Genomic DNA, 13,020 nt, shown 5'->3' on the forward strand with positions numbered 1-13,020 from the left:
TTTTATTTCTCTGTCTCAGTCTGTCTCTGTTCATTTTCTCCATCACTAGCTGGAAGAAAGAATTCTAACAGCTTCCTCAGAGGACCCTAATCATTAAATTGAAATGCTCTTTGAAATGTCCTGCTAATTGAGGGCCTGTTCTTGGTGCCTGAAAGTCTTAAATTTTATTCCTTGAGCTGGAGAAGGTGGGAGAAAAACTCAGGTCGCCTGTTACAGAAGCTGTTCTGAAAGGCGGAATTTCCAGATTTTTCTCCTGGTGATAAAGAATGCTTAATTATTTGAGCAACCTGGGACAGCACCAACATGACACTTACCCACTGGCAAGGAGTGAAGCTTGTCCTTATGGGAGTTCAGAGTTTTGAATTTGATTGTCTTCGAGCCAAGGAAGACACTGAGTCAAGTCTCCTCTATCCTGGGATTTGTCCTATCGTCTTCCTGTGATTGCATAAAGCCAATCCTCGTTCACTGCCCCTTTTGTTTGAAAGAACTGAGAAAATCTGACTGAAGATGTTTGGGTGTAACAGAATCACATTTTTTTTCAGCACTCCTAATTGTGACGAAATTTCACCTGGCACTAGACCATGCCACCATCTGCAGAAATGATGGGTATGGTAGGTTTTTTTTGGTAAAAATGACAGCTTGTTATTGCATGTACTTGATTAAAGTTGCAGCTAGAATCTTAGCAAAGTCATATTTGTATTTCTGTCAGCACCTCATGGTCATCATAGCTGTAGACGCCCAGAGACTAATCTGTTCTGTCTCATGCAGCATCAGCAAAATTACCAACTATGTTCTGATCCTGGATTTCTTTATTGTTGGTGATGAATGATGTACTGGATGAAACAGAAGGAGGACATCTGGATTATCAGATATCATGCTGAGTGCATAATGCTGACACTTAGGAAAATCTCATCTTGTGAGCTAAACATTTTTCATATGGAAGTCAATTTTAGATAATAAGCAGAGAACCAGAATGCAAATCCCTCCTGTTCATTGCTGCCCTTTTTGTAGTAATACAAGACAATACCAGGACTTTAAGGCACAGGCTTGTCATCTGCAGCATTCATTCTGGATGATCCCCGCATGCTCTGCAGGTATTGTAAATGAGAGAAATGGGGGTGTCAGTACAATGTTCTAAATAAAAATACACCAGAGGACACATTTTATGAGAAGGAATTTTTAAAGTAGCATGTAGACAATGCAAGGAAACCAACATTTGAGGTTCTTACTGGATGCTGTACTCCATTATGCAGTGATCTCTCACACAGAGGAGGATTGCATTTGTATTTATGAGAAAGGGAGTAAGCCCTTCCCTACCATTACTTTAATTGATTTAATACAGATTTGCTATGTGTGGAATGAAAATGTCTCCTTTCTAATTCTGCATTAACTACAAGAGGAAAAAATGGAACAAAATATATGGGTGTGAATCCAGCACTCCAGCATATTATTCTCATTATGTTGATTGTTCTATATAGCAATAGGAATTCTGGAAAATACTGTTCATCCTGTCATCTGTTTAAATAATCACTGCCTTCATGGAGGAGAAAACTCAGACTTGAATTTGCTGGAGTAAGCTTTTCTCAGATGAGAAAAGGAAAATCAGAAGGGATTAAAGTTGGGAATTGAGAGGAAAATGAGGGAACTTTTATTGATTTTAGTTCATAGCCATTGGCATTCTAATTACTGTAACAGTTAGAGAAGTGCCAGCTTTGAACTTTTGAGGAATTTGAGAGTCACGATATAGGTTTGGTCTCATACAGAATAGCAAATAAGTGTATAAATAACTTCTGCTGTCAGCAGATAACTCTGACACTAGTAGTGATCATTGTTTCTAAAGGGGTTATCATGCAGTTAACTCCAAAGACTGACTGGTATTTCACAGTAGCTCTCCAAATAATTTCTCTTACTACCATAGCAAGTACAGATTGTAACACTTGTGATTCATCTGCAAAACGTACTGCTTGCCAGTTGTTTTACTCTAAGTGCTTTGGCAGTGTGATGTGCCAGAAAGAAAGGTCAACAACAAAATTAAAAAACCCTCGGGATTACACTGCAGTTGTCCACAGAGGGGTCTTTGCTCCAGAGAGTTGGTGGTGTTTTGCTTCTCTCTACATGTTTTCTGTCAGAAGGGTAATGGATGTTGTGAAAAGCTCTTTGGTTGGTGACAGATGGGGGTAAGCCCTTATTTAACCCGCGTTAAGCCTGAGCTGGTGGGACAGGTATGGAGGCCTCCATGGCCAAGGCGAGAGAAGAATAATCACCTGCAGGCAGAGCAGCTGTCTAGCAGTCCTTAGTGTGTCTGTTATTCAAGGGTGCTTGAACCTGATTTACAGTCATTTCAACCTCTATACTACTTCATTTTTTAATTTCTTCTTTAGTTTCATAGACAGTGCCCAGATTCAGTGAATTTATTGATTCCAGTTAAGAGTGAACTAATATTTAGTTCCTTGAACTTTGTAAAAGGTTTGTTATTTTGCTAAATTCTAATAATAAAGTTCCCAAGAAGTCCCTGTCAATTCATGTAAGTTTGGAAATTAGAAAAAATAGGTTTCATGCTAAAAACTTGAAAACTCATTTTAGTTCAACCAAAACAAAACCAAAAACCTTATCCTAAACTGTTTAATTACTTTACTCTTTGTTTTAAAATATAGTGTGTGTATGTGTGCAATGAATCGAGCACATGTAAAGCAAAAAAATAAAAGCCAATGTCCAGAAGCTTCCATGACAATAAAGAAGTTTTACATTCCTACCAGCCTCTGAGATGATCAGAAATGAAAAATGCTGCTCAGTCACAAAATAAATATTTTACAGCTGCATCCCTCATGCTTTCTGTTCAAAGCTCCAGTTTGCTATTCCAAACCAGTACTCACACGAAGGCTCGCCCTGCAAAGTAGTGTAGCAGCTCATCCACAAAAACACTTTTTCTCCAACATCATAATATATGTCTTGTTCATGAGTGAAATTTATTTTAATAATACTCGATTTTCTTACCTGTTGACCACTTTGTTGATTAGCATCCTCTCTGAAATGCAGTTTTCTTTCCAGGTCCTTTACAAGTGCAGCTTTGTTTTCCCGAATAGAATCTTCTGTTGCTAATGGCAGAGGCTTCAGATTTTTCTTTGTTAATCCCTGGGTTGGGCTAGTAAAAGAAAATTCTGATACTAACATGCAGCAGCCAGTATATACATATTTTGTCACCAGTATGATATGATATATTATGGTGGAACCTGTTATTTATTTACATAGAAGCCAAAGCACAATACAGGATTTGATTTTTTTTTGGTACAATCTTAATGGGACATCCCATTCCCATGCTGTAGAAATTAAAAACACACACTTCAACAGAGTAAGGGTTATAATGCTACAATAGGCATCTAAGTTCTATTTATATTTATCCTGCAATAATGATGTCACGGTGAATGCTAAAGAAATGAGTGTAGGTGTTACCTTAGGTGTACAAGGTGTGCATTTGACTGTTATCAGGCAATAATTTAAAAGTTAATACAATTTCTCATTGATCATTATCTCACATCTTCATTGAGCATTTACTCTTTCTATGAGCTTTTACTTCTTTCGTTTCTCTCACCCTTTTATGACACCTAACATCAACAGTTATTTTTTATTTTTATTTTATAGATGTGGTCTGTTTAATTTTAGTAAGGTTTGAAAATAGTTAAATCCTTAGCGCAGATTGTCGGGAGACTGTGAAAGTGCATTGCTGGAGCACAGCAGCAGGACACTACGAGGGAGTGTGCAATATTCTGGTAGTTTACCAGAACAGATGTTGGGATCTTGATAACAGGGGCTCTAGGTAAAGGCAGAACTGGTGATTGCTTTGCAAGGTGTCTTCCTTCTGTTGTCCTGCAGACACAGTGAGCTCTCACTCCTTTTGTAACCAGAGTTACTGTAATTGATAATGCCAAAAAGGTAGCTGAAGCTTCAACAGGTATTTACAGATTATCACAGATACTGTTCAGATTCCTTCCTGACCTTTTGTGCCCTGCTAAGACTCTCTCCCTTGCAGAGGTCAAGATTTGAATGTCAGCAAAAGGAGCACTAGTTGTGTGAGAATTCAGCTCTGGGCTGGGACCCAGGAAAGCTGAAATGAAGAAAACATATTTAACTAGTCTGCCTGGTAGGCATATTGTGATGACTTCTGTGGCCATGCCTGTGCAGCAGGGAGAAAAAGGAAAGCACTTTGCGGGGGTTAAGTGTCATTAATGCAAAGAGAACAGCACTTGAGCACTTGTGCCCCAGATCTGAAGGGGTGGAAGGGGACTGGTGACAGCTGCAGTTGATTTTTGCTTGCTCTTGCAGCATTGTGGAAGCAGACCAAAGGCTTGAGCTGGCTAAAGTGAAAACCTTCACTGTGACCCTTATAGCTTTATGCTGCGTGCCTGATCAGGGTGCCAGGGCTGGGAAGGCCTCCAGGCACATGCTACGGGGTGATGGCAATTATGTGGCTGTGCTGGGCAACGGAGAGGTCTGTGAGTAGCAGTGCAGTACTGGTTTGAAGGTAGGATTTCTTGGCACACAGCGTGGTGACTGCTATAGACACAGGGACACATTTTTCTGTTGTAATAACATTGGTTGACGTAGTATCAGCAAGGTAGTCAGGAGATTGTGACTTGTTGATAGCTGTCGCTACCTTGAACTGTTGAGAAAAGAGGAAACTATTCCTGCAGGATTTGGAGCTATATGAGTAAATAGTTGTACCAATCTACAGGTGCTAGCCAGGCTAACACAGAGTTGACATAGTCCACAAAAGGGAAATTCGCTTCAACTCCACCAGTAAAGAAGAGACTGTTAAGGCCACCACCTTGCCAGTACATCATCATCCTTATTTGCTTGTATCATGGTAGCTATTTTGCCATAGAAATCATGCTGGCTGTTAATTATTTATGTGCAAACCATTAATTCTCCTGAGATTTTCTGGGGGACTTCAAATATAGAAAGTACTGCAACCAGAAAAATACCTTTACGTAAGTTATTTCTTAGATTGACCTAGACTAAAAAAATAGCTTGCACTATAAGGTACCTTTAAAACTTTACTTGTTGCTTACAATAGGTATGAATGTTTTTATACCTCATGTAAGCAAAGAGTCTTGGAGTGACTTATCCTACAAGCTCATGAAATCTCTTTCTTCACTCTAGTACAGTCTTATGAAACTCTGAGCCCCCACATTCTTATATATCTGTTTATATGCTCACATTTCTCTGTCTTGAATTCTATCTAATTATAGAAGTTATTATCCTTTCTTTTCTCTCTGGATGTAAAGGTTAGATTAAATGACCAGAATATATGAATAACTCACTCTTCTATTTTATGAAAGACGTGCATTTCAGTGAATCCCCCAGTGAACCCTTGAACAGAAATACATCCTATTTTCCTTTGAGTATTTCTTGTCCCTGTGTCTGTGCATGTGGTTTATGCTACTTACGTGGCTGGTGTACTTCTGGGCAGTCCCATGGCATTGGTTGATGGCACGGTAGGAAGTGAAGGAAGAACAGCACTAAGGAAAGCTACTGGATTCTGAATCCGTCCGGTTGGGGAGATGGGAGCAGGAGTCACAGTCTGTGGCTGAAACTGTTTTATGCTGCATGTAGAAAGTGTTAGTGGAGGCACCACGGATTCTTTAGGGCTTGGTAGAGACGGTTCACTTTTGCTTGTAAACCCTCCTGAAGACCTTGATTGGGCAGGTGGAGGATTTCCCATGAAATTTTCCATGTTATTTGTTTTCTGAGTTGCCTGAGGGACGCTGCTGAATGTAACTGAGGAGCTGGCAGAGGAGCTGGCTGGTGGGGGAGTTTGTGGTGGCAGGAACTGCTTGGGGCGGGTGTAGCCAAAGGCTTGCGAAGCAGAGGCTGAGCTTTGCTTGTACAGGGTTGAGGTGGACTGTTGGTAGAGTGAAGTAGCAGAATTCACTAAAGTGGTGTTGAATGACAGCTCTCTTTGAGATGCCTGATGCACCTGCTGTTGTTCAAGCAGGACCTGGTTATGGAGCTGTTTTAACTGGCTCTGATCACTGCACAGAAAATAAAGATGAACAAAGTTGGTTATGAGCCCCAAATGAGCCAGTTGGCTGCATTTCCATGTATGAATTCAGACAGAAAAATTCTGTGTTTTGTGATACAGTAAGAGACGGGAAACTGCTATGTGACACATTCTCTAACATTATGAGAAGAGCATAATATTAGTTTGCTACTAAAATATTTTTTTCCTTCATCTCCCCTTCTTTGCCAGAGGCACAAGAGCTTTTTGTCTACAAATTATTTGACTGAAGATAATTCTTACATTTTAGCATGTGAAATATAAATATAACTCTTACTTGAAGATATTTAAGGGACAGCACTGTCCTGTCAAAATTACCTTAGTACCACTCTGCTTGTGTAACTAAGAGTAAGATTTGGTGTACCATAACTTAAATGAGTGTTTGTAAGCCAGATTGCATTATTTACCTGCTGCTGAAGTGGGTTCTGAAACCAGCACTTTAACTGATAAAGCTTTGTAATAATCCACGATAGGAGATATTACCAACGTAGTTTAGCTGGTGCTGACATTCAGTGACAGGCAGGAGTGGATAATTCAGATAGAACTTGCATTCCATGCAGTTGTTCTTTTTCTAGATGCTGTCTACCACATAGTTCTCCAGGGCTTTTTTACTTTGCAATTAAGGAAAATTATTTTGCCTTGTCAAGTGGTTTATTTAGTTATTGTGTATATGGAAATACAGCACATGAAAAACAGGAGAGCTTTTTCCCTTCCAAAACCAGAAAAGACGTAGAGGATATGGAAAATGATTGTGTAATAAACTATGGAGCATTAAATAACTACTGATAAAAAGTGGAAAATGAAGATGTAAAGACCAACCACAACTGCTCCTGCAACCACAACCAAATACGTACTCAACATAATTTGTTTTCAGTTAAAAGAATTAGTTTCTGTAATGTACTAAACAAAAATCACATTAAAGGCAGATAAAGATAGCAATTTCAAGCTTTCATAAAGTAGGATGTTAGAGAGTTAGTAGTTGTGTGGGCCTGATTTTGTGCCCTTCATATACACATCTGCATAATAATAAAGCAATCCTTTGTAACAGGACTTTTTTTGGAGGGGGGGGTTGACAGAAATTCTGCTTTATGCAAGCATTGGGCACTTAAATACTGCTTCTGCTCCCCCCTTAAACTCATACAGCTCAGAAAGTATGTAGGGCTGTGAATGTGGGCTTCACAAATTAAAAAATCCGGTGCTCCAAGTTCTTCCTCTGCTACAAGATAAGTGAGTTCTGTCTTCTCCTTGTAATGTTTATGCTATGAAATTACATCCCTGCTGAAGAGTACCAGTGAATTACTTTATAAAGTCCTTCCTGAGCCCTTAGGTAAAGCTTCTGCCTATTTAAGAAATGAAATGAAGAGTCTGTGTGCTTTTTGTTAAAACTATATGTGGGAGGTTTAAAAAATGCTGAAAATACCTTTCTTAATAAACTGCAGTGTGAATTCCATAAATTGTCCTCTAGGAAAACGACACTACTTTTTCAAATTTCTCCTGAGCTCCCAGTGCACCAATCATGAAGGTGCTTTTTAGTTCAAGTGCCTTCACATTATCAAGCATTTCCAAGTATTTTATCTGTTTTAGGAGGAGATGATGTTTGTGGGACATAAAAGTCATGAGGTATGGCCTTTGGGATGACAGTTACTTGCTGGTTGCCAGTCTGTACTATGTGTAAGACTGAATATGCCTGACTTGGGCAATACTGCATACCCAGAATTGAGTGAGATATGTTTGAAGAACCTGCTTTTATTTTGCCTGTATAAGGTCAATTTTCTTCACCTTTTGATTGCAGCAGGAAACATTGTGGAATTAATAACATTTCAAAGTGAAAACATTTTCCTTTTAAAACTGGAGATGACTTTTCCTGAGAGAGATATACAGAAAAAATAATCTAGCTCTGTAGAATATGATTTCTAAGATTATGTATGGTTCATTAGGCCAACGCCATGTGATACCTACAATCTTTTTATTGTGCATTTGAGTTTTTGCTCTAGTGCAATAGTGTTGTCAGTATATACTAAATAATATCAGTGATGCTCCTGAGAATCAGACTTCTGTTTACTTACAGCTTTGGTTTAGCCAGTACTGGGGGAGGTTCCTTGGATGGTGATGTTGGCTCTGGTATTTTCACTGGCTGTCCATTTATCTTCTCTGGGAAATGGTTGGGTCTGGTTTGGTTTGCAGCACCAGGTCCATCCTCTGAGGATGGTTCACTTCCTTTTTCATCTTCAGGCAGCTTGAAGTGTACACGGAGCCCTACCTTGGAACTCGACCTGGGTTCATTGTGGTTCACAAGAACACCTTCGAGTTTAGGTTTGGGTGTTTGAATTGCTGCACGGCTGGAAGGAGTTTGTGGGGGAGGTTGGTGTTCAGTAGCGACAAAGTCAATGGAGCCCGTCGTGTGAAGGGCAGCAGCATTACTGCTGTCTTCAGGTGCTGAAAGAGGAGAAGTCAAACCTTGGGATATGTAAATGCCATAAATCATCGTGAAAAGAAATCCCAAAAGTTATAGTTCAAAAAACTCACTCTGTCCTTCCAGCTGTTGGACTGAGTTGTTTGACCTTGTTTGTTTAAGAACAAATTCCCTTAAAAAAGGAATATTGTAAAGGTAGAGGGTAAAGAGGCACTGTTGCAGTTTGGAAAATCAGTCAGTGGTCTTCAGCCACGTCCCCAGTGATTTCCACTACATCTTTGAAATACAAACTTTTTTTTTTTTTTTTTTTTTTTTTTTTCCCCTGAGAGTTCTCACACTTTTTAGTTATGAAGAACATTGCCAGAACTTGGAGCTGCATTGGAGTCAACAGTACACAGCATAAATCACAGCCTGCTCTGCTCGGATTTACTAGGGAACAAAGGACTCAAACTCTTACCTTTGACAGTCAGACGAGCTATACTGGATACTGTGCCATATTTATTGCTCGCAGTACAGGTGAAACTGCCGGAATCTTCTGAAAATACTTCAGCAATAACGAGAGTACAAATCTCCTCTGCAAAGCATGAGAGCAGGATTAGTACTTGAAGTGAACATGCAATGAAAAAACACACAGAACCCTGACTACCTTTGGGGAGATTTCCTTAAGGTCTTCCACCTTGCTCAGTTTGTTTCTAGTTCCATCAGTATTATCAGTTTTAGCAGCCTTTGTGTGCAGCAGCTGTTATCAGCATTGTCTGCAGCAACTGGTACCCTCTGTGTTCCAGCATGCCCAATGAAAGCAAAGAACAGGTGTCAGCAGTGTGTGGAAAACATTAGAAAATGTTTTCCTAACACATGAAGTAGAGACTTAAAAGAACTTAAAATTTAATTTGGAAAAATACAGTTTACTCCACACTCTCAGCTCACTAAAATATAGGTATTTTTATCTCTGCAGATTGAAAGATTAATTATAATTGACTGGGAACATTTCAAGTGGAGTCACTCTGTAAGGGGGAGAAATATAAAACACATACATATAGGCTGTTGTTTTCAAAAAGATCAGTGCAGATTTGCAGATAGAGGGCATTGTGCTAACTGTGCTTACAGAAAGTTGCCTTTTCACTTCCTTGTGAAGATGAGTAATGGGCACCCAAAATATGCTAGCAAAATTGTACTAGCAAAAATTATGTTCCATCTAGAAAAGTCAATCTGGGTTTATGATATTCCTGTCTGACCGGTATCTGACACGTCTGGCAGCAGTACCACCTAATAAATACCTATTGTGGTGGAATTTTAAATCTTTTGTTTTGGCTGTGCAGCTGGGAGGGGGAGGAACAGTAACATCTAAAGTGGATTGAAATGTGGGCTGATAAAATTTCTTCACCTACTCAGTGACTATTTTTCTACCATTTTTCGATAAACTTTCCTAAAACCCTACAGGATAAATATTTTATGAGTACTTTTGTCAAAGGCCATAACACACTTAAATTTGATTGTTTCATGTCATCACCAAGGACAATCTAATGGCAACAAAGAGGTTGTTTGCTATCAACTACAGGAGAATAATAGTTTATTATAGCAGTATGATAACAGAACTAGTTTAAGGCATTATAGTATCTAGTTTATCATGCTGGGATCTGCCAACCACTGCATGCATGGAAGTCCAGATTCCTTCTGAATGAGCAGCAGGTGATGAGGCTGCGACAACTGCACCCAACTGATTATCCCCTAAAAACTGCTTCACATTACTCAGCAGTGATGCCACTGGACAGTAACAGAACCGTGTCAGTGACTTCTGGTTAAAGCTCCATTTTTTCATTCCTAAATCTCAGACAGTGGCAGTTTCTTTCAAGACACTTTTTGGGGTAAAAAGGTTTTGAATAGGGCAAGGAGAATAGTTACAGAAGTTTATGTTCCATAAGAGTTAATACTCCTTTGGTAATTTTCCATCCTAAGAGGGGAAGCTTCATATTTTTAATAGCAAAAAGCATAATGAGGAGAGTGAATCTCTCATGGAGAAATAATGAAAGCTATAAGACTCCTCTGCTCCAACCATGTGACATAGCCTACATTCTGCCCTGATCCTTGAAATCAGCAGATCCAGCCACATTTATAGGATTTGCTGATATCAGGGGTGAACACCTGATGTGGTACTCTCACATTACATTGGTAGGGAGCACAGGGAATGGCTGACATGGCTAAACATCTGATGCAATGTTCCCTAACTGGTAAACTAGATAAAAATAGCTCAGATCTACCTCATCTCGTATACTTCAGGACCTCAGATGTACAGGGGACCCTCATACATTGATTTCATTAATCTTTAGCTCATTTAGATCCTGAGTTAAAACTGGGCCAAAGCAGAAGGGAAACATCTTCTTCAAAAGAGACTGAATTAAATCAAATTACATGTTTGTGGAACAGTCTACAGTGAAATGTATGTCATTAGTAGCTATAGAACATGGGGAAAAGAAGAAATTATGTTAATTAAATAATGAAGTTTTAATAATTAATATTTTGTGAGGTTAAATCACCACATTTATGCAATGAAAAAATTATGAGCCCTTTGATGATCCTCACCTGGTTCAGCCATAGATCGTGGTTCTACAGGGAAGAAGAGCAGAATTATTAGATTGAACATAGTTACTTCTACCAAGATTTCTTTTTTCTTAAGCACTAAATAAAAAAATTGACCTTCTTAATGTGATGGAGTACTCTTTTTGATCCAATTTTCTGTTTAAGGGGTGGTGAAGACAGCCAGGCCTTATACTCAATGGTATGTCAAAGCCACTGAACAATATGAACACTTATGAACACTGTTGGGAACTTAGAAATAGGAAATAAATTCTCCAAGTAACTGGGGTTTTTTTTCAGTATTGGCACAACTTTATTGTGTCTTGAAGACAATTTATGAAACTCTGACCCACATGAAATCAAGTGATGATGAACTATTGTTTCATTTAGGTTTAGTTTAGTGTGGTATTTAAGGAATTTCTGTTGAATTTCCACAATTTTAGCATTTCAGTGACTTTGAGAAAGTTGCAGATGTTCTGACTGTGTTTGAAAATTAAAATTACAGTTGTAATAAGAAATTCACACTGTTGCTATGTTAGCAATTTTGTTGCTTGCCTATATTTTATTAGACACAATGTTTTAACACAAGAAACATACTTTTCTGTAATATCCTAAAATCTGGAGAGTCTTCTATCAGTGTTCCTTCTCTATACCATTCAACCTTTGGGGAAGGAGCTCCTTTCACCCGACATTCAAAAACAACAAGCTGCCCCTCAGAAGCTGAAATATCCTGTAACATCTAATAGAGAAAATGAATAGACAGTTAGTAAATGTCTTAATGGTCTGGAAATAATACTGATTTCAGTAAGATTTATTAATAAAGCCACTTAAACCTATGAATGGCTAAGGAAAAGGATTTTTTTGCCTTTTTTTTTTGAGAGCTAATTTTAATTATCTTTCTTTAGTTATCTGACCTCTACTTTTCAAATATGTCATAGAACAGATTACCTTTGTAAATACAGGAGCAGCAATTATAGGTCTTCCATCCAGTCCTTGCAAATAATTAGTGGGGCTTTGAGCCTGTAGATTGCAAAACATCACAAGATGATGTTTAGGTGTACAGACATTATTTTTTCATATACAGGAGAAATGTGCTTTTGGAATGACATAAAAGAGATTTTGGAGGATGAAGTCCAAAGCAAAATACTTAAAGCAATGAACAGAAATTCTATTGTGGACAACTGCTGGTGATCTTCCTGGATGGGATAACAACAAAAATGCTGTTAGTACTTTATTGCCTTACTCAGTTAATCATGGCAAGAAAAGCTTTACTGCAGTGTATGGGAACATCTTTTCTTAATACTTCAGTAAGGCAAATATATGTTGTCTGCTTGGTCATAGTCCTCTTTTAAAAATTCTTACTTAGAAAATGGTTATTGATGTTAAAAAGGAAATGTTAAGTCAAGTCACATCTTTGACTGCTACTATAATTCTTCTCCTTTGCCAAAACCAGACCATATAGAGAGGTGGGATATCAACCTATTGATCCTACTCAGTGAAAACAGAATGGAATTGTTCTCCTCCTGGAAAACTTTGTTATATAGCTTGAGTATTTAATATAGTTTTTTATTTTAGTGTAATAGGAGTTGCCCCAGAACAGCAGAATTAATGATTCAGTATCTCAGGAAACATTCAAATTACATAGATGGTGCCTTATAAGCCAACAAAATTTTAAAGTAGTGATTTTTGAGGTAACTATTACCCTTAAACATCTTCTCTCAAAATGGCAGAGTGTTGCAGGGGCTTAGTTCTATCCTCATTATAATCAAAAGTAAACGTGCATTACTTCACCTGTTCAGTATCTGTTTATTGGTTACCACCTAATTCTGGGCTGTAAACTTTGAAAAGGCACTGTAAAGTGAGAAATTCAGAAACTCGTGAACTTTTCAGTTTTAAGTAAGTATGGCTCCTCTTTCCTATCAGGAAAGAATTCACAGTTGTGAACATGCTGACAGTTTGCAACAAAAACGATTCCAAA

General features: G+C 38.4%; 1 protein-coding gene across 5 annotated transcripts in view; it reads right to left on the bottom strand.

Moving 5' to 3' along the window:
- Positions 1-13,020, bottom strand: part of MYPN (myopalladin) — a 66,416-nt gene that overhangs the window by 16,435 nt on the left and 36,961 nt on the right. For all 5 annotated transcript variants that reach the window (XM_082286011.1, XM_082286009.1, XM_082286010.1 and 2 more), the window contains 7 exons: positions 11,991-12,062; positions 11,640-11,781; positions 11,049-11,072; positions 8,926-9,042; positions 8,122-8,491; positions 5,445-6,029; positions 2,995-3,142 (listed from right to left, as the gene is read on the bottom strand). In XM_082286011.1, the coding sequence (XP_082142137.1) occupies positions 2,995-3,142; positions 5,445-6,029; positions 8,122-8,491; positions 8,926-9,042; positions 11,049-11,072; positions 11,640-11,781; positions 11,991-12,062 (1,458 nt within the window). The remainder of the gene's footprint in view (positions 1-2,994; positions 3,143-5,444; positions 6,030-8,121; positions 8,492-8,925; positions 9,043-11,048; positions 11,073-11,639; positions 11,782-11,990; positions 12,063-13,020) is intronic.

This window comes from Coloeus monedula, assembly GCF_965178545.1.
Source record: "Coloeus monedula genome assembly, chromosome: 8".
Taxonomy (NCBI): Eukaryota; Metazoa; Chordata; class Aves; order Passeriformes; family Corvidae; genus Coloeus; species Coloeus monedula.